A 21,945-nucleotide genomic window follows, 5' to 3' on the forward strand; every position below is an offset into this window, starting at 1 on the left:
CCAAGCACTTGATAAAATATACCTTTAAACACTTATTCTACAAAACTATAAATCAAAAGTTTTGAGATAAAACCTGATCCAAGCGATTGTTTACAGTACGCTATAAAAACTCCCCTCTTCACCCTTATGTTTGCACTAATCATTTTGCCACAAATGAAGCATGAAGCACATTTTGTTCCATCCATGGAAACACCCATTTTAAATTAGGCCTTATGAATGAAAAAGYACTTGTGCTTTGCAAAGACAATCAGACAATAAAAAAAAAAAAACACACAAAGACTTTTGTTGCCTGGTAAAAAAAATACATGCGATTAGGATTCGATGTGATTTTATCTCCTCCCTCACAGGCTGCTTTGTTTGACAACTTTAATTACCTGCTATACAAGACTCGAGTATATTTAATAAAACTGAAGTGTTATTGTGACAGAATCCGTTAACACAATTAGTAAATTGGTTTCTCTTAACTTGGATAAAAATCAGTGTAGAATAAACTCAATATTTAAAAGTGTGAATGCTGATTCCGCACTGTAGTTTTCTTTGTTTTAAATTTTCTGTGTATTTTTTGCAATCTCACTACTCCTGCGTACGTTGTACTATGTTAAACAAAACGTTTGGCTCATTCAGAAGATGCAACGTCTTGTTTTTCGCAACTTTTATGCTTTTTCAAAATATTCAAACTTGAAAACCTGTAAAAATTTGTTGAGATCTTTTCAGTTTCTTCAAAAACGTATTTTTCTTTTTAAAATGTTTCAGAATATTTGCACTTTTTTTCTTCTTATGCTACTTTTAGCTACAGAAGGGCTTCAACACGCATGTGCAACAATTAGCTCTGATCACGATTTGTCTACGTCACTTCAGCTTGCTTCCCTTAACAGTAAAATCTATATAGTTCAAACAACACAAAAAGACCACAAAAAATTACAATTACCTTTTTAATGATGGTCATGTGTTGCCTTTCTGTTTCTGCCCTCTTCTTCAGCTCATCCCTCATGTCGTCTTTCTCTGAGCAGATGCCCAGGATCAGTTCCTGATGTCTCTTGTTCTCCTCCAGCAGCCTAAACAAACAGATGGGAGCGCACACACAAAATTAAGGTCCAATTCTTGAAGAGTCCAAAAAATGTATAGCATTACCTCAAGTGTTATTACTAAAAACAAAACCAAGTGTGTCAGATCAACACAAACAGAAGTTAAAAAAGATTTAAAGAAACAGAAGCAATAAGAGCTGCCAGGTATTAGTTTACTCATAAACAACCAAAGTGAGTGATAAGTTTGTACAGATTTAGCTGTTTAAAGAAGACAAAGTGCCAGCTTACTTTTGAATAGCCTTCTCCTGTTGTGCATACTTGTATTGCACACACTTCTCAAAGACCACCATGCAGCCCTCCTGGTCTGCTGGGAGTCCATTAACAGGTGGGCTTCCCTTTCCCTCTCCTTTGCTTTCACCTTCAGGCAGCTGACAAGCCAGCAGCTCCGACTCGAGCTCGTCCAGCAGCGACTCTTGTGACAACGAGCGCTGGATTTGTGAAATAAGCCTTCGGCTGCAGTCGGTGTCGTAAGGGCTGGACGTGGAGTTTGAGGGGCCTGAGCTGTTGGCACCGGTCTGGGGGCTGGAAGCGGGYGAGGAGCTGAGTGTGTCAGAGGTTGGCGTGGAGGGACCGTTAGAGATCCCAGAGGTCGTGGCGGAGTCTGTAGGCAAGTTCTTGGAAGTGCTTTGGACAGAGGAGGACGACAGACTCTCAGCTGAGTCGCTGTTGTCGACAGGTGATGACTCAGCAGAACAACCAGTGACCAAGAGTGACGGTTGGTCATTGTCGTTTTGAGTTGCTGCGTCAAAAGTCAATAAGGTCTCTACTTTCCCTTCAAGAACAGAAGAATGGGTTTCTGCTTCATCCTGAGTGTTGGCAGGAGTTCTCCAAACGGCAGCAGCATCATTTGAGAGAGCGAGTGGAGGTTCATCACCTGCATTTAAAATTGTACTGGCATCATTACTGAACGTTTTCTCTTCTAGAAGCTCCTGGCTGCATGTTTGGGCTTCCTGCTCTGTATTTGTGTCCATCTCAACATCTGTTGTAACCTCGGTCAATTCACTTTCATGGTGTAACTCGTCTTTTGGCCGACTGCATGTTTCTACCTCGTGCACACTGTTGTAAGAGCTTTCCTCCTCTTTTACATCAGACACGTTATTGTGAAGCTGATCCACAGACCGCGATTCCTCCGACACCGATATAACTTCTGATCCTTCCATCATCTGTGGATCTGTAGTTGGACCGGGTTGTTTCATGGTCTGTCACTGCTTCAAATCGTGCATAAAAAGAAAAAAAAMCCCACAARGTATAAAAAAAAGAGMCTGAAAAAGAACAGACTGATACAACAGTAGCCTTGTACTATTTACATGTTCCTGACCATTATTCAAAACATTAGCCTTTTAAAAGCTAAAGAAAAAACACTGACAATGGTCTTCATAGTTTCTTATCTATTACTAAACGCAACACTCAAAATTATGCAGACAAAAAAACCTGTGGCAGAAACTAGAGGTGTGTTTCCGTCCACACCCATGATGAGATTAACTGAAGTGTGTGGCTGAAAACGTCATACGGTGAAGATGGGATACCATCAAGATGTTTTAAAGATCTGCTCTCAAACCAACTGAGTAGTTTAGATTGGTACTGTTAAACCATTTGACTGCTAATTTGTTGCGTCACCTCCATGACGTTGTTCTTCTCATTTCATTTGACCTGAAAAAAAAAAAAAACTCTGTCCAGCTTAACAGTGTTCAAAATTGTTTATATCAACTTAAAACTGCAAATCATTTGTTATTTACATGACTGATATAAGGTCTATAAATTTAAGAGGCAATTCATGTGTATCAAAAAACAAGAACAAGCAACTAGGTCTGTGTTAAACTTTTAGAAAATGAAAGTATATGAGCCTGAGACAACAGATGTGTGGCTCGAACTATTTTACTTTGACACAAAACTGAAAWTAACTTTGTCAACATTTGCAGTGTTACTGATTATTAACAATTAATGGGATAATTTGCAGTCTGGTAAATGTCAATACTACTTTATACTGTAAATTACTGTGTGGAAAGATAAGCAGTAAGATGGGTTAATACCTTTTCACAAGACAACTGATCCAAAATACCTGCAAGAATATAAATAGGAACATCTGGAAACAATATGCTGTTTTACACCATGAGGATCAAAATATATAACTGTATAACAAATCTAGAGCCTCACTGTACCTCACAAAATGTGACAATCACTACATTTCAGATTTTCCAGTTAAAATGTCCGAGGATGCTTTTCTGACAGGGGTCATGACACTGACTGCCCTGAAGCTAACAATTGTAGCCTCCGTTATTTATATATTTTACTTACGAGCAAAACGAAACAAGTTGGAACATGAAGCAGGTCGGCGTGCCGTTTGTGAAAACAGACAACATTTCCCCCCGGCTCATTTGACGTTAGCAATACCCGTGCTGTTGTTGTCTTTAGCTAGCTAGCTAGCTTTTAAGCTATCATTAGCGTACACCAACTTAACGCAACCAAGACTAATTATGAAACAAATTCTAGTAGAAGCTTTAAAATGCAGGTTGATATAGCCTGCCTAATTTATTTTGACTGCTAAGCTAACACGGATAAGCCACAGTTAGCACGTAAAATCCAGTCCGATTCCTACTTAAGCTAGCGTGGCTAACGCTAGCAGCTAACATGAATGTAGAATCACGCTAAATGAAGAAAGTTCCGATTTTTTACCCACCGAATGCCAAAAGCCCATTGTGTGTTTTCATCCAGAAACGCCTGGTGYAGGCATGAACTCGGAGGTGCCCCAGTTACACCAGCTGATGGCCCAACAACTCACTAATATGACACATCAACAAATATGGCCACTCACTGTGGAAGAACGACGCGATACGGACCAATGAGAGTCCAGACTGTCGTATGACGTCACAAACAGGTAAGGCCACCTATAGAGACAATTTAGATAAAACCTGCATTTTTTTGATAGTGTTACTGAAACAGTTTCCAATATTTTTACTATGTGAAATTAAACATATATATGAATTATTGTGTGATACCAAAGTTTATTTACAGAATGTTATGTTTTACTACAAAACAACATAAGATTATTTTAAAGTTTTAAGTGAAGCTTTAAGTTGAATAACCAAAGCTGTATATTGTGTGGTAACTATATCAACAATCAATAATTAATATTAGATCAAAATATGCGGCTTATTAACACTCATAGTTATAACTCAGAAGAAGGTAAACAAGTAAAAGAAGACATAAAGACATTTTTTCATGAAAGAAAACATGCATGAATTTAAATAAACAACTTTCAGTACTTCAACTTTTTCTAAAAATGACTTTTCTTTGATCAAAACAGGAAAATATAAGAATGGATGGAGTGCATAAAACAGTAAGACCATTAACTAAACTTTCCAAAAGCAGAAAGGACTTTTAAAAAAAATCCATGTTTTAATTATTTTATTCTGTGTATAAAAATAATTTCATCAGTTTATAAGAGAATCATTCATTCCTTTAACGATGGATCCTGTTTTGTTTAATCATTTCTGTTTTTGAACACTTGTGGCGCAACTGCGCATGCGCAGCCATTTCTCCTCGACAATCAACACGTGCGTGCAGGTAGGACTATGACTGTATTTAAATCTGAATAAATATGTATATGCATTTGGTTATTTGTTGTAATATTAGACTTTTAAAGACAGTTGGCGAATGTTTTGTCGTGTATCACGTATTTAGGACTTCTTTTAGCAGAACGGCTAATTTTAACGATAGGTTTACCATCAAAAGCTAGCTAATCGATGCTAGCTGGTGTGTTGTACAGGCATAAAAAATGTTGCATTTATTCTCAACTCCCGTCGTGTGTTCAACTATAATGATTTTAAATAATTTTGTTTTGAAACTATAGACATGAACCTGCCGTTTTCACCGATGTCGGTGCGACCCAACCGGCCCTTGAGGAAGCCTTCATCGACCCCCGGAGCTAACGCCTCCATACCACCGCGGTTAAGGCTAACCACCGTTAATCCACCCATACCTCCCGCTTTAGGCGGCGTTGGAAACGGTAGATTTGTCAAGTATAACTGCGTCTGGTTTGCCTTTTTTTAAACCAGTAACACACTGTATGCATGGATAAAATACCAAACTTTATGACCATATGTTTTATTTCCCTTTTAGGTTCATTTGCTGGCATGCATGCATCCCCAGTATGTATCAAACCTACATGGTGTTTTTATTGTATTCCATTGAAGTTTAAACTTGTTTTTTTTTATGTAAATATATATTTTTCGTCCTCTCAGGTGCCAGGACAATCCCCATTAGCTCTTACTGTACACCTTTGCAAATACTGTGGCCAGCAAGGTAATTTTAGAGGCTCAGTTTTAGCCTAAAACTCACTACTAAGTTTTGTGGTTGCACTAGTGACTAGGTGCAACTACATTACAGTATATGCATTTTACAGTTGCTTCTGGATTTTATCTGAAGATGAATAACTTTGTATGATAGCCCTGTTTTTGTATGTTTTATTAAACGTTTTTGAAAAGTTTAATATTAGTATTTCACTTACAGGAAATTTTCGTTGCAAGCGCTGCAAGAAGATACCGTATTGCTCTGTGGTGTGTCAGACAGAGGACTGGAAAGCACATAGACACATCTGCAAGCTCATTGATCCAGAATCTGAAAAGTAATATTTTCCTGAATGTCTCTTAGTACAGTTGGGTGATATTGGCAAAAAAAAAAAAAAAAATCACGATTAATTGCGGTATTCAGCTGATAACGATTAATATGACGGTTACAGTCCCTGGAGGAGCTGGCAGGTCCTAGTCACATGACTGATTTAAGTTGTCTTCTGAGACTGTTTCAGTTTATGTCAAATTGTGCACAGCATTTTGAAATATTTTTTTAAACGTACGTCATAAATGTTTTGCAGCAAAAGACTGTCAGATTCATAGAAAAAACACCTCAGTTCACCCTCTGGTGTTACCCCCACCCTGCCAAACTAACATAACCCCCTGACCTCCTTTTTGACTGAGGCCTGAAATTTGACAGGCGCTGAAACATCTACAGAAAGCAATTAAATCAATAAATTAAATAAAATGACCCTTCTGTTAAATGTTTATTTATTTATTTTTTCTGTAGAGCGAACCCAAAGGAAAGCACATCTTTTGCAAATGCAGCAGACAATATGGCAGAAATGAAGGTAATTCCCTATAAATATCCCACCAAACCTTTYGCCTTTATAAAAGTATTTCAAAAGAACTGTGGTCTTTATTTTTTATATCATTAAAGCCCAGTGATTCATTCAACTGTATGAGGGTCTATCTAAACGACTTGGATATCACTAAAGTCATCAGTGACACAGATATACAGGTATTAAAAAAAACAGCTGAGATTAAAATAGCTCAAACTAATAAACAAATATTTGTTTGTTGCACCTTTTTTAGGCGTGTGTTCTTGAGTTGTACAGCCCAGGTAGGATTTACCTCCTTGYCCAAAGTCCTGAGGTGATGGAAGCTCTGCAGTGCATAAGCACAGAACTTCAGAAAGCTTGCAGTGACCCCCCAAGGACACCTTATGTGCCCTGTGTTGGTGAGGTTTGCGCRGTCCAGTTTTCTTGTGATATGGTGAGTATCAGTTCCCCAAAGCAGTTGGAAGRGACACACTTTAGAAAGTGGTTTGGGTGATTTTTTTACCTACTTATCACTTGTTTTCACTCTCGATGTTTAGAACTGGTACAGAGGCCTCGTCCAGACTCTGTCTGCTGACCAGAAGGTGGCCAGTATCCTTTACATAGACTTTGGCAACGAAGAGAGTGTCCCAGTGGACAGGATGAGACCTCTGCCTGCTAATACACAACCATTTCCTCCCTGTGTAAGTTCATATTCACTTGTAATTGTAGTTATTCTTATTTGTTTAAGCTTCTTATATAGCATTTATTTTTTAATAATTTGTGTACACAAATGGTGTCGACRTCAGCTTTTCCCTAAAACTGTTAACAATTTAACAGCCACCCAACTTGCAGCTGGCAGTATAATATTAGCAGCTCATGTCTTTATTACTGGCAGGCAATGGAGTGCCGTATTGCTGGCGTGGTGCCGGTGTTAAACGATTGGTCGGGCGAGTGCTGCCTGACAATTAAACAGATGCTGGCAGGCAAGATGGTGACTGTTCACCTTTTGGAAACACTGGAGAAAGGCCGTGTCCATGTGGTGGATATCCTGCTTTCCTTGGGTTAGTTACATGGAAATGAATACATTCAATATACTGAGGATTTATACAAGTTAAAAGCCTTTCATCTTTTTTTGTGTGCGTTTTCAGGAAATAAGCTGAGCACATTTCTAATTCAGGAAGGGTATGCACAAAAAGAAAGTGTCTGCGCGGCACCTACAGAACAAGATATATGTAAGAACTTATTCTTAAATATTTTAACAGGTCACAGTGATGATTACCTTGTTAGGTCACTGTATTAAAGCTGCCACATTAAATATGTCAGTGTAAATTTAAAAGATAATTGTTGTGCATACACATCTTTAGTCTCATGTAAATATTTTCTGCGTAATTACAACAATAAGTCTTCTGGCGTTTAATCAGAGTGTTTAATTTATACAAATGTGGCACTTCAGAGACGTTGCTGCAATTTGGACTTGGTACCACATTCTGCCTTTTTCCTGCCCTGGATCCATACTTATGTGCGTCTGGATAACATCTTAAAATTGATTAATTCTCATGTAGACGTCATCTTAGATGTAAATCTGTCTGCAGTATTCCTAAAACGAATGAAGTTCAAGTGTTTTACAAACCTATGCAATAATGAAACCGCTGAATTGAACTCCCCTTTTAGTCATAWTTTAGCTACACCTGTACTTGTTGGAGAAAATTTAATAAAAACTGATGAATACAGTTTTTCTAACTTGTTTTATTTTCTTATTTAACTTAGGTGCCATGTTAACCGCATCCTTGGAAAACTTCAGGAGTCTTTCTGATGGGAAAGATGACAATAAATGGGCTCAACCTCCAGAGCCACTTGCAGAGTCCATAGGAGACCAGTTTTCTGTTGTGGTCACCCACTTCCAATCACCAAACAACATTATTGTGCAGAAGGTGGAAAACGCTGGTTAGTCTCGTTTCATGTCAATAAAGCAAACAAAATGTCTCCACCTCAATGCGTGCTTTCACCTCGGTTGAAATGTTAATTTGCAGGAGCCATCCAGGATTTGCAGTTGAAGCTGAGGCAACACTGCTCTGAGGTTTTGATCCCACAGAACTTCAGACCTGCTCCTGGAACAGTTTGCTGTGCCATGTTCTCAGGTATAATTCCTCTGTACACACCTCAAACATCACCTCACTTTAAATCAGCTGTCTTTTACTTTACTGCTCAGTCCATTTANAATCTGTGGAGGTTCTGAAAACGGGACGATGGAGAGTGAAGAAGAGATGGATGGTGAGGGCAGACTGCAGCTTCACAACTGGAAACCTGGAGTAAAGTCAGACAGAAAGGGTAAGGAAGATGAAAATGTTCTGAATGAAGGAACRTATGAATGGGACTCATGGAGGCTCCAGATCAGAACTCTACTTTTCATTTAGTTTGAGGCTCAAAGAGAAAAATGACACTAAACTGTTTTCACTGACAAACAACATGAATGCAGAAACATTTAAAGCCACAGTTGTTAGAAGAGGCAGGAGGTAGGGTTGGGCATAATCGTATCGTGTGCAGTTAATCATCTGAAAAACATTAATCGATTATTTTTTGGCACTTGACGATAAATACGATTAATGCCACCCAGCAGACTAAGCGCTTGGTGCTCGTCTCTACAAATATAACAAACATTTAAAAAAGTTGTGTAATTTATTTATCTATCAACACAATTTAAAGATTGATGTATAGCCTGAAGTCTGTAATTTTGACACAAATTCCCTATAAATTAGTCATGTGACCAGGACATAAGGCTGTCCAGGGACCCCGGGGGATTATTCGTCAAATTAATCGTTATCGGCTAAATACCACAATTAATCATGATTAATTTATTTTCCAATATTGCCCAACCCTAGCAGGAGGAACTGAAAAACTTCATCAATCATCCAGGACTTGTCAAATCCAGAAAACAGGGTTTGACAAGATTTTTTTTTTACAACAAATGTTACCTGCCCGAAACAAAAATGTTCAAATTTTGATAAAATAAGAAAAATGTGTACTGTACTTTGTACTACAAAAATATTAACAAGGTTATACAGAGGTATATACATAATATATGACATCTGATTAAACAGATGCAAACATTTTAGACTGAGTTACAAACAGTCAATTGTTTTATCAAGAACATCTTCAAAAAAGTGTTTCCCTACAGTATTGGCCTTGGGGGCGGGGTTTATGAAAACAGAATGATCAACAGCAGCAGCTTTGTTTTAAATACAATTTACAGAACATGAAAAAGTCTGAAATTTGCCTTAATTAAATCTTATCTAGTGAATCTCACACTTAAGATATCTTGAACTGGAGTCTCCMTACAACATGATGATAAATCTAATGTTATTTATACAAGTCAGAATATAATTAGAGAGATCTTAAATAGGTATTTTGAATTGTCAAAATATATTAAGAGATGTCTGTTTATTTGTTTCTTTCATTCATAAAAACAAAACCATCTATGTACAGCATTAAAAAACCCAAAGTAAATCATACCCTGAAGTAAAAGGGTGCAGAGTGAAGTAAAAACACTTTTTATCATATTTGCCCCTTATTTTCAAAGATATCTTGAACTGGAGTCTCCCTACAACATGATGATAAATCTAATGTTATTTATACAAGTCAGAATATAATTAGAGATATCTTAAATAGGTATTTTGAATTGTCAAAATATAGTAAGAGATGTCTGTTTATTTGTTTCTTTCTTTCGTTCATAAAAACAAAACCATCTATGTACAGCATTAAAAAAACAAAGTAAATCATACCCTGAAGTAAAAGGATGCAGAGTGAAGTAAAAAAAAATTTTGTTTTATCATATTTGCCCCTTATTTTCAAAAATCAACTTCAACAAACAAGCTCAAGCTGGAAAGTTCTCCAAATTAAAAAAAAGGTAAATAAAAGAAAACATTTTATTATTTTATCCTAAGTAACTAATATGTCTAATTTAGTCATAAAATAATTTCAGATAACTAGAATATAAGTGTGGTGAAGCCAAATAAATGATAGATCAGCCTGCCATACAAATGAGCTTCTGACCCACTGCTGCTCCTCTCTCATCTTCATCAGAGCAGAAGCCGACATTAGCTAGATGGATTTATGACTGAACGAACGTCCACATATTTTTTTCATCTCTGTGGATAACAATACATAAAACATTTTTTTTCCTCTGAAAACATGGGTGTGAAAAAAGCTACGGTTGTTACACCTCCTCTCTGTGCGACGTGCAGCAGGAAGGAAGGAGGAACTTGGGATCCTGCGACACGACAGCAAGATGTAACTTTTCTACAGCGGGAGGGGGACATTTTGACTATTCTCTCTTTACGTGTTTTAAAACGCCGTATTTCTTCATTTATTTTCAGAATATTTCGATTAAATGGCCCTATAAAAAATGAAATAAATTGTTTACCTGCCCGATCGAGCAGGCATTGGGACACACCCACCTGCCCGACAATGGGTTTTACCTGCCCCGGGCAGTCGGGCAATAGGATTTGTCGAACTCTGACTGTTTAGATCAGTGTACAGTGTKACACAAYGCTACGTTAGCACTTACGCTARCAGCTACTTTGTTGACTCATGTATGTGAAGTGCTGTTTTTGGCAGTGGAAGGAGATGAAGTGTCCCAAAACAAATCACCCTAGAAAAYGACAGAAATTACCAATAGTCTGGAAACTTTTACAATTAAATCGAACAGACAACTAAGTTCAGTGTATGCTWTAGTTAGGATTTGAGCTGCTGCATTTTAATGGATTTGAAACCTGTCAATACCCTTAATTTATTCACACTGTCATATTTGTTTATAGCTAAGCAGCCAAGACTAAATGTTTTATTTGCTAAAATGTGAACTATGAACACCTCACCAACATAATAATATAGTCTTAATAAAAATATAAATTAAGTTTTACTATTAACAATAACAAGTGAGCTCTATGAGACTGAGTGCAAACCTCAAGCTATTGCATTACCTATTTTACTTTCACAATTTCTAACATAAAAGATCACATTCAGTTTTCCACCCATAAAAATAAATTTACAGCATTTAGATTTTTCTGTCATGGTTAAAAATGATTCAGTGACAGAGTGCTTTTAATGAATGCACCCTCAAACCTCACACATAAATGCAAGCAGTTGTAGCTTAAAATGCATAAATCAAACTCAGCTGGTATAGTAATTTTACTTTAATTGCAGCAAGTGTAGATTGCCTCATCACCATATTTAATAATTATTAAATAATATATCATTGTAGTCATAAAATAAGCTTAAGTAGTTACTGCAGAACCTGAAAATTTAAAAAAAATCTGATTACTCGATTAATCAACAGAATAATTGATAGATACTTGATTACTAAATTAATTGTTAGAAGCAGACCTWTACAGAACAATGTTCACGTAAGACACAAGTGAATATTTAAAAATGTCCAAATCATTTTAAACTAAAACCTTACAGGTATTTCACAAAGTTTATCTCCTTTATGTAACTATTTCCACTATTCAGAATTTTCTCCTGCTTGCTAATATGTTTGAGTTCAATGAATCTTTCTTTTTTATTTCAGAGGACAAACAGTGGTATAGGGCTAAAGTATTGGCTTATCCATCAGAGAAGCGCATCTGTGTCGGCTACATTGATTTTGGCAACTCAGAAGAGGTGGATTTAAACTATCTGCGACCTATTAGCACCTCACTCCTGGCCCTTCCAGTGCAGGCTATTCCCTGTGGTCTAGCAGGTATTTATCCAGATTGAAAAACATCTCATTTTTATATTGACGGCTTAATTCCTCAAACTTTTTTTTGCATTTATGGTGTCCAAGTTTTCTAGGTGAATTCCTAATTCATCACCATAATAATCAATATCATTATAAATTTAGAGTTTGCCTTTGTTTTGATGACCTGCTGGCAGCGGACACAGCATCGCTGAGAGATTTTGTTTTTACTTAAAGGAGTGCAGCCTTTGGAGGAGAGCTGGTTGAAGGACTGCCTTCTGACTCTTCAGCGCCACCTGTCGAACAGAATCCTGCACTGCAAAATCCTGGGAGCACACGAGGGCAAGTTCCTGGTGGAGCTGATTGACGAGGCCAGTGATCCGTTGGTCAATATGGCCGAGCTGCTGATCACTGCAGGTTATGCTACACCTGCTCCTGTTGCATCCAGTGCTCACCTGCAAGCTGAGGACACAGCTGCTGCAGAACAAGGTGGTGCCTGAAGCTGCTGCTTTAGATCATTAKCAAATTCTTATAATACAGAAACTAGTGGTGTACATCTGTGTGATACATTGTTTTGTTTCAAATCTCCCCCTCAGCATCACCCCCTGTGCCTGAGCAACTGGTTTGGTCAGTTGCTGAACTCCCCACTGATGGCCAGACGGTGGCGCTGGTTGCCAGTCTTRTAGAAAGCCCTGGGAAGTTTTACTGCCGCCTCAGCAGTCCCACAGGTTTTGTTGTTTTTATATTGACTTTTTTGACAAAAGGTTGTACTTAACATTGACTGAGAGGCGCCTTTAGAAGCACTCCTAATAAATTCACTGACTTACTGTTTTTATTTTCCTCATAAGAAAAGTAGGCTAATTGTCCCTGCATTTGCAGGCTTTTTATATTTTTTTAGACAGCTGCATGCCTTGTCACAACTTTAAAGAATGCTTAAATAGCAGAGGTTTTATTTTGCAGTAAATGTATAAGAAGTGAAAGCTGAATTGTCATAACTATTWTATATTTTCTTTCTCAGAGCAACAGAGTCTAAAAGAACTGAGGGCTCAGTTGAAGCAGCATTGTGAGGCTCATGTCTCCCCTTTCGTACCCAAATTGGGAGAACCTTGCTGTGCAGTGTTTCCTGGTGAGACCGTATTCCAAATTATTTGTGTTAAAAAAAATATTGACAACACAGCAATTCTGTGAAAACTTGACAAAAACCTTTATAAATGAATTAAACTTAATCATTATTTGGTCGTGAAAATAATAAAATGTCAAATTAATTTGTGAAATGGCAGTAACTCTAACTCAGTGTGTTTCACGTAGTGATCGTTTCCAGATTCCTTTTCTTTTTTTCTCTGTCAGTGTTTTGAGTGTTTTAGAAAGCCCTGTTTGTGTTCCTCCCAGGTGATGGAGCATGGTGCCGGGTCATGGTACAGGGACTCTCCGATGGCAGATCTGCAGTAAACTTTGTGGACTACGGTTACAGCATGACCGTGGAAAATTGTCACCTGCGGCCAATTACACCCAAACTCCTGACACATCCTTTCCAGGCAGTTTGCTGCTGGCTGGCAGGTAATCTGTCAGACTAACAACTATCAGACAGTCTSATGGGTTTTCAGTATATACAAAATTGAGACTTGTTTTTTTAATTAGATCTTAAAGTGCCCGTGACACGCTTATCCTCCAGATACAAAAAGTCAAAGAAAACTCATTTTATTTAAGAAACTTTGCATTATTTTACCCATTTAGACACACAACTGGCCTATTTTCTTTTGAACTTGGCTCGGCAAAAGGGACACAGGAAGTGACATCAAAGGGGAACTCCTTTAAGAAAAAGAACTCCCTGGTCTTTGTTTATTGAAAAAACATTATTTGAACTCTGACTTTTTTTGTTTCTGTCTGATGGCGACTGAAAATAATCTAAAACATCAGATTCCTCTCCACAGTCTGGGCTGTTGAGCATTTTAGCTCAGCTCTGTTTTTTTGCAGACATTCCCCTTTGACATCACTTCCTGTTACTTCACATGCAAATATCTCAATTGTTCATCTCAGCAKCATGAAAATTATTTTGTAATATGTTCTCAGTGTTAACTTTTCAAAAGTGCATTTRTATTATTAGAAAAATGTTGATGTCACAGGCACTTTAAAAATATTTACTGAGACAAGCAATGAGGAAAATAAATCTTTGCAAAAGCTCAGCTCCATTGCAGTATTGAGAAAAATAGATTTACTCAAGCACAAACCAATAACCCTTTCAACATATTTTTTTCACTGGTTCTGTATAAACTCAGCGTAATGTTTAACTTTTTAATGAGTGGACCATTAAATCATCACTTAWAAAATATATTCATTTTATAAAGTTTCAGTCAGATTGTGCATGTGTTGAATCAGGTGTGGAGCCCTTTGGATCAGAGTGGAGCWGCGAGGCCATCCTGTGGTTCCAGGCTCTGTTGGATGGCCAACAGCTCAACGCACGCGTCCTCACGGTCACAGAGCAGGGCTACGGCGTGGAGCTCCACAGCAGTGGCAAGAACGTGGCAGCTTCCCTGATTGCTGAGCTGCTCGCTAAAGCTTCTGGAGAAACTTCTGAAGAGCCGCCAGAAAAAATGAGCTCCATAACAAAGCAAGAGGCTGTAAAGCAGAATGAGGGCAGAGATCAAACCTGTAGTCAGACAGAAGCCGGTTCTACGGAGAAAACAAGGGAAGGGCAGACATCAGAAGGTGAGCTAGGTCATWGGGCTTCACAAAGAAAATAATAAATGCACGCTCATTTAAAAATATCGTAATCTTTGTTTTCAGCCGCATCTTTTCCAGTGGATTGGAAAACACTGGAGCTGCCACTCAAAGAGACCTTTCAGCCTTACGTTGCAGCGGCCATTAGTCCTTCCCTCTTTTACCTGTTCGGCCCCGCTCAAGGTGAGAACACCAGCTGCTCACTTTTCACATACTGTAGCTTTGAAAAGTTTCAGGACTTTCATTAAATGTTTTTGTGTTTTAAAGTGGATCAGCAGAAGCTGCAGGAGGTGATGATGGAGCTGGCTGTCTTTTGCTGCGACAAACAGAACACTTTATCTGCAGCTGTAAACACCAAACCTGCTCCTGGTGCTGCCTGTTGTGCTCAGTTCTCTGGTGAGGAAAAACTACTGTAAATGTTGATGCATCATAAATGCATGACGAAGCATTCTTGTGCTGTGATGATTGTTTCAAATATACACAGTGCTGTCTATATAAGAACAAAGTGATGAAAAGCATTAACACAACTTTTTCAGCTTTTGACAAGGAAGTGATCAATAAAATGAAATTAAAAAAACACTTCAAAGCCATTCATACATAAATGCTAATAAGAAAATTATTGTAAAAAAAAAGTATTCACAGCTGGATTAGTTTTCATATAGTAAAGACACCTGGCAGAATATTTTTCATTCTTGATTGTTTACAGGTCAGCTGATCAAATGCCAAGCTGTTAAATTCAGATAAACTTTCAATACACCTTATTTTCCCCATTATTTTACGTGTGCTCTCTGTTCTTAAGACCCACCTGCATTTGTTGCCTCTGCACACCTAAGCTGGTAATTTCCCGTCTGTGAGTAGATGTAATTACACAGTGAGTGTGTGTCCGTGCGTGGTGCCCGCAGAAGCTGCATTAAACGCAGCAGACAGGCAGGAGACGAGTCGGGCGTACATTCCACAGCCAGCTAACTACAGGGTCTGTTTTAATGGAGATTTTTGAGCTGGATGCTGTAAAAGYTGTGGTTAAAAACTCAGAAATCATCTGTTGGAGATGACAAAGGTTGTAGCTTCAAAGGTTTATTAATTTATTTTTTGTGGCATTTGTTTCGTAGGTGGATCTGCAGCAAGATTTGAGACTTAGGACTCGAACCTTATTTTCCTTTTTTTGTTTTCTTCCAGCTGATCAGAATTGGTACAGAGCAGTAGTCCTGGAAGTCGGTGAGAATGAGATGAGCATCCTCTATGCAGACTACGGCAACAGTGAGATTGTGCCGTTCTCCCGAATCCTGCCCATCCCTGCCCACCTGTTGCAGCTTCCTTTTCAGATTATTCGTTGCACCCTAACAGGTATGGCAGTGAAGGTTTTAAGTATTACTGATCCTCACCTTTAACTCACCTGTTAGGTTTGTTTCTGAGGAACAGCAATAATGTTCCTGGGTCAGTTTGACCTGGGGCATGTTTAATCATGCTATAGTGTCAGAAACCAAAACAATCCCACAAAACATTTTTATATCTGATTATTAAGTCCATTACTAACAATTTCAATCAATATTTGTGAATTGATGTTTTTTTTATTTCAGATAAAGGATCAATGAGGACAAGTCACTCGTTTTCCTAAAAAAGCATGTTACATTTTTTATGTCCAATACAAAAACATATGCACAAAAAACAATGATTATTCATTAAAACAATTTTTTTTAGATTTTTTTATTTATTGATTTTTTTTCCCCCTTTTTAAGGAGTGATGATTATAATTGAACTTGACACCTATTCTGTTCTGAGTCAAATTGACCCGCTAATTAAAAACCAAGACAAATGAGTCATGAAGATTTATATTGAAATAAACTTTATTGTCTCTAAATAAGCAGCAACTTCTGAATGCCACAAACCTTCATCCACTGTGACATTGGGGCCTAAAGCAGTGGAAGTTGCTCAACCCACTTGTGCCACATTGTCCCAATATCTACCAGCGTGTGTGTACTTACTTGTTTTTGTTACCTTTTTTAGGACCGTTTCCAGTATACACGCCTACCTTGTCAAGACCATTAGTCCTAATGGGGACCAAAGACCGGTCCTAATATGGTGGAACTCCATTTTTGGGTTGGGGGTTGAGTTTAGGACCAAGGTGTGAATTGAGTTTAGGTTAGTTTTAGGGTCAGGTAGGTACCTGTGAAGTTAGCCTTAGGGTTGGTGGTCAGGGTTAGTCTGTAGAAATTACTGGAAATGAATGGAAGTCAGTAGCCTGGTTTAAACCAGACCCTGTCCTTCACTTTTTCTGGACTTGATGCATAGAGAATCAATTTCTTGCAGGAGGCGTGGCCTCTGCTGAAGTTTAAAATGATTGGATCAGTTGGCTGCGATGTATGTCGGTGTGAAGGAGGCTAAGCTAAGAAGCTAACCGGAAATTGCGTGTGCTGCAAACAACCCTACTGAGAGGAGAGAAGTGCCGAGCCWAACGAGACGACTGTAAATGAGAGCTGCTGCTTTGTCAGACAAATTTATTTTAATTTAGAAGCTTTATCAACACAGACTGGTTTCATTCACTTCCTCCACTGCCGTATGCTAAAATAACTAGCAGACACTGCGCAGAACATCGACGTCATTCAAAACACCTCCTTTTGTTTGCTGATTGGCCCAGGTAAAATAAACTACAAGCAGACACTGGGCAGAAAATCGACGTTCTGTTCTCTGATTGGTTCGGCTAAAAATCTGCCAGCGAAATCCATCTCAATGGGAGAAGCCCCAGACGGAGCAGTGAAGGAAAACTAGAATTGAGCGGAGCTGCGTAGGAAGGCAAGGGCCAGGCTAGGAAGTCAGTGAACGGTCCTAATAAGGATAGAAAAACAAACCTGTGTGTGTGTGGTTTTTGAGGTGAAATATCTCACAGTTGCAAAGAAACAAATAGTATTAGACACTTTTGACCCTTTTTACKCTTCATTTTGACTGCCGGGTCAAATTGACCCGAACACTGTCTATGTAATATGTAGAAGCGGGGGGCTGCAAAGATGTAAAATGAACATTTTCATTTTATATGCAAATTATACCTATTAAAACAAATAGAAAAAGTTTCATGCAGAAAAAAAATATTTAAAAAAAATTTTAACTATAAAACAGGTCAGACTCGTAACACAACAGGAGGGTTAAAATAGTTTTGTTTTGAGCTGCCCTGTCTAATGACCTAATTTCTTACAATAACAGAAAAGGAGCACTCCCCTGCAGCTTGGCCAGAAGAGGTGCAGCAGGTGTTTCGGGCTGCGCTGACGACTGGCGTCCTGGCCGCCGCTCAGTCCTTTGACGGCTTTGCTAACGTGCTGTCCGTCACGTTGCCCACTGAGAGCGGCGGAGGAAACCTCGCTACCTTGATCTTGGATACATTACACACCCACYGCAAGAGCAACTGTTTTCCAGATSCCAGTCAGAAGAGGGACAAAACTGGCAGCAGCACTTCAGAGAGCGCTGCAGCTGCAGCTGCACCTGACTGCCCCCAACCTAAAACCCTACCTGATCCTCACAATCAGCTGGAAAATAAAACTAAGCCAGTTGATAACACAACGTCTACGAAAGCTCCAGAGCCAACAGTCCAGTCTGTTTCTACTGCGTCTGTTGTTGGTGAGTTGTTGTACAACTGTGTGTGTGTGTTGGGTTTATGAACTGTGTTAAGTGTACTGTTCAATTTTCYTTTAAGATCCAGTGAAGAAGATTGTGAACCAAATGGAGCCACCCTACCAAAATAATTCAGATGTCACTGGTGTGTATGCATAAAAAAAAGAACCGTTTCTTTGATTTCATTGTTCTTTAAAGATTTTTTTTTAAATATTTTCTTCCTGTCTCCATTTTCAGAACCACAGACTTCCAGCTGCAACTGTCAGCACCTGAAGAAACACGTCAGGGCTGCTTTCATTTCTGTTAGATAGTAAAACATGTAACACGTTTTGTTACAAATAAAGCATTTATTGTTTTTCTGCTTCTATTTGTAGGTCGACAGTCTGGAGCGTCTAATGGAACAAGCGATGGAGCACATGAAACAGATGCAGCTGCAGTTTATTCTCATCAAGGAGCTGGAGAGAAATAAGACACACTAAACAAAAACTCTTACTGTTCAACCCGCCTGTTTCAAATGTATATTGGTTTTGTGTTTTTGTAAAATGCTGCATTATGTTCAAGGCTTTAATAATTTTATTCTGCGGTTGTATTCTTGTTTGCTTTTAGGTTTCAATAGTTCTCCAAATCAGGTTATCCTTGTTTTCCTGTAAAAGCCAGCAGCAAAGAGCATGCTCAGCCTCAGTGATGAGTGAGTGTGCTCTGCAGCCATCTGTTTGTTTGTTCACCCACAGGAATGGGATGTTCAACCTGATGAGTGTTTGATTTGTGTTTGAGTTCATTGTGAATAAACACAAATAACTAAAAATATATATTGTCTTGTCAGTTATGTTTCCCCAAAGAAGTGAGGCTTTTACACATATGAATGTAGATTATACCAGTGGTTTATAAACTTTTCCCTGCCCAGGTCCCCACTACAAAACATGTAAAGAAACATCAACTTTTAGAATGTTTCTTCTCACTTTCATTATTAAATAATACATTAGAATAAGARCTTTATGAACTAACATGTTTTAAGCTATTCACACTTCAAGCTGGACAATAAAAATCAAATCTCTTTTAAGCACTCTTTAAAATATATAAATTATATTTGAAAATAAGCTATAGGGATGTAATTTTATAGTGATTTAAAACATAAGATATTAATTTTTGCCTTTTCTCCCTCTTTGAAAAACACTGGATTATACACCCTAATGATAATGTTGAGGTTTGTAAAAATATAAAAACGCAATGATTGGTGAATTTTGTAAGCCTTTATTTTGTCCATAATGGAACATATTAAACATGTCAAATGTTTAAACTGAGAAGTTGTACCAGTTTTAGTGTAAAAATGGTTAATTTAGAATTGTTTGCAAAACATCTGAAAGACTGGAACATTTTTTTTTAATCACTATGAAGCATCTTTTTACAAACCTGTAAACATCAAATTCAAAATTGCATTATTGAAAGTGGTACAATTTCTTAGTCTAAACAGGGTTACTGTATTTCATATATGTATATTTTTAAGGTTTATGAGGTCATATTTCGTGGACAGACTGACAGGTAGCTACATCAGAGGTGGGGTTTAAGGAGTAGGTGGGGTCGTCTGCTCTCTGAGGCAAACATCCTCTTCATTTTTGATCAGAGTGCCGCGGAAACACACACAGAACTGTGTCTGCCTCAAAACAATTCAAGGATCCGAACAGGGAAGGAGGTATTTTTAATCCGGCGATGGAGTGATTTTTTTTGTGGGGTGTGTTTGTTTTGATGACCTGCTGGCAGCGGACGCAGCATCGCGGAGAGAAATCTACCTTACAGGTAACAAATGAAACAAGTTTGTAGAACGGTTTAGCGAGTCACGAGCTACTGCGTTAATGTGGTCCTTATGAGAATAATTAAAGTGTTTAATAGAGGATAAAATCGTGTTAGCTTGCTGGTCGGGGTCTTGACCTCTGACCCGCCTCACGTGACCTCATGTTACCTGTGCTAGTAAACATCAAAGGCTGAGCTCCGCAGGTAGAAACCACAGGTGTCTTCTCTTAACAAACGAGACAGAATACCAGTGGTGGGCAGAACTAATCTAAAAATTAGTGCCACTAGCTCTAAAACACTATTGGTCCCCTAATTCTAATGCACTAAAAGTTTTAGCGAGCCATTTCTAAAGCACTAAAATAACCCAGTCAACCCATGAACATTCTTCAACAGACAACATGATCTTTTAATACTCATCATTGACATGTTTGGGTTCATGTGTGTCACCTGGATAAGTGACACACATGAACAAAATGCTACAGCTTTCACCCTCAGCTGTTAACATTAACATTTATAGACCTCAGTTAGTGCTTTTAAATATAGCAAGTGCTAATCCACTAATGCATTTTAAAATTAGCAAAAGCCCTAAAGCACTAATCAGGAAATTAGTTCTCCTATTAGTGTTTTAGTGCTTTAGGGGAACTGTGCCCACCACTGCAAAATACACATTTAAGAGTTGCTTTCCTCATGTTTGTCATGTTTGTCAGATCATGACAGCCGGAAAATGTAAAAAACCTTCAGATTTTTTGACATGCAAAAATTATAATGAAAAAAATTTGCTCTCTATAARTCAGTTATTACCAACTGATGGCCCACAGGCCGGAGGTGGCCTGTGAGAAGCATGGTGGCGTGTTTAGATACAATAAAACAGCAGTTTTCTACATTGACTTTGCGTTTAAAGCTCCTGGAGGACGTTTCCACTCCCAGACCAGGAACAAAAGATTTGTCTTCCTGTTTTTAAACAAACATTATCCAGACTGGAAATTCATTAACCGTGCAAATGTTATGTCAATAAGATTTTTATTGTGCAACTTAGTCTGCAGATTTACTGATTGTCACGTCTCAGTAAAATACCTATACATTTTAAAATATAGTTAACATATTGATTTATTCATGATATAACATAAAGATGATTTTGAATACATTACAGAATAGGTTAGGTTTAAATCCACGTGTCATTATTGTCCTGTTCTTTTCCCCTTCATGTAGCAATCAAATATGCATATTTTACCCAATCATATATCTAAATGTTCAGCTTAGGAAATTGATGTTTAACCTTTAATTTTGATTCCCCCCCCCCCCCTCATTTTTATACATTTTCAAAACATTTATATATTTGTTTTAGTTTTCTGTCAGCCCAGTATAAAGTATTTCACCTCTTACACACCTCTCAGCCTGTGTGTGGGTCCCAGTTTGCTTTTAGAACACATTCCAACACTTAAGTGCACATGATTACATTGTGACTTAGAACTGTAGCTTTTAATCAGACAGATGTTCAAAAAAAATTTCCACATTACGTTTGCTTTTTATAAAGGTGGTTATTTCAGGTGAGTCGCTCTGAAATAACTGAAATTAAATGTTAAACACACACACACACACAAACTTGTTTTTATATCCTTGTTGGGCCCATCCATTGAGTTCCATTCATTTTCTGGTAATTTTACATCCTAACCCWGACCACAARCCCTAASRCTAACCTCACAGGTACCTTCCTGACCCTAAAACTAACCTAAACTYAATTCAYACCTTGGTSCTAAACCCAACCCTCACACCCAAAATCAGCCTCCGAAGTTGTGCGGCCCAGGCTTTGGGCCCCACAAGGAGCACCTGGTCCCCACGAGGCTGTGTTTTCCTTAAAACTGGACCCCAAGATGTAGAAAAACAAGGCCACACACACACACACACACACACACACACACACACACACACACACA

The 21,945-nt window shown here is 38.2% G+C and overlaps 2 protein-coding genes across 4 annotated transcripts in view; one reads left to right on the top strand and one right to left on the bottom strand.

Annotated features, from left to right (window-relative positions):
• ccdc186 (coiled-coil domain-containing protein 186) overlaps window positions 1–3,881 on the bottom strand; it is a 31,019-nt gene extending 27,138 nt beyond the window's left edge. The window contains exons 1-3 of one of the 2 annotated variants that reach the window (XM_014007584.1): window positions 3,763–3,880; window positions 1,314–2,293; window positions 929–1,055 (exon numbers count right to left, since the gene is read on the bottom strand). In XM_014007584.1, the coding sequence (XP_013863038.1) occupies window positions 929–1,055; window positions 1,314–2,281 (1,095 nt within the window). In that variant the 5' untranslated portion in view covers window positions 2,282–2,293; window positions 3,763–3,880. Of the gene's footprint in view, window positions 1–928; window positions 1,056–1,313; window positions 2,294–3,762 lie in introns of both variants that reach the window. The other variant, XM_014007585.1, reaches the window with a different exon arrangement.
• Window positions 3,882–4,389: 508 nt separating this feature from the next.
• Window positions 4,390–19,030, top strand: tdrd1 (tudor domain containing 1). 2 transcript variants are annotated; one of them, XM_014007582.1, is made up of 27 exons: window positions 4,390–4,422; window positions 4,616–4,649; window positions 4,936–5,091; window positions 5,205–5,233; window positions 5,327–5,387; window positions 5,595–5,709; window positions 6,165–6,225; window positions 6,315–6,395; window positions 6,470–6,649; window positions 6,753–6,896; window positions 7,091–7,256; window positions 7,344–7,427; window positions 7,963–8,139; window positions 8,226–8,333; window positions 11,759–11,929; window positions 12,143–12,394; window positions 12,502–12,633; window positions 12,924–13,031; window positions 13,295–13,462; window positions 14,282–14,611; window positions 14,690–14,806; window positions 14,891–15,019; window positions 15,800–15,967; window positions 17,819–18,229; window positions 18,306–18,368; window positions 18,461–18,504; window positions 18,598–19,030. In XM_014007582.1, the coding sequence occupies exons 1-27, from the start codon at window positions 4,402–4,404 to the stop codon at window positions 18,700–18,702; spliced, it is 3,615 nt and encodes a 1,204-aa protein (XP_013863036.1). In that variant the 5' UTR covers window positions 4,390–4,401; the 3' UTR covers window positions 18,703–19,030. The 2 variants fall into 2 exon arrangements, with proteins under 2 accessions (XP_013863036.1, XP_013863037.1); XM_014007583.1 differs by lacking the exons at window positions 4,390–4,422; window positions 4,616–4,649 and adding an exon at window positions 4,734–4,838.
• The last annotated feature ends 2,915 nt before the right edge of the window (window positions 19,031–21,945 follow it).

This window comes from Austrofundulus limnaeus, unplaced genomic scaffold (genome assembly GCF_001266775.1).
Source record: "Austrofundulus limnaeus strain Quisiro unplaced genomic scaffold, Austrofundulus_limnaeus-1.0 Scaffold43, whole genome shotgun sequence".
NCBI classification, from domain to species: domain Eukaryota; kingdom Metazoa; phylum Chordata; class Actinopteri; order Cyprinodontiformes; family Rivulidae; genus Austrofundulus; species Austrofundulus limnaeus.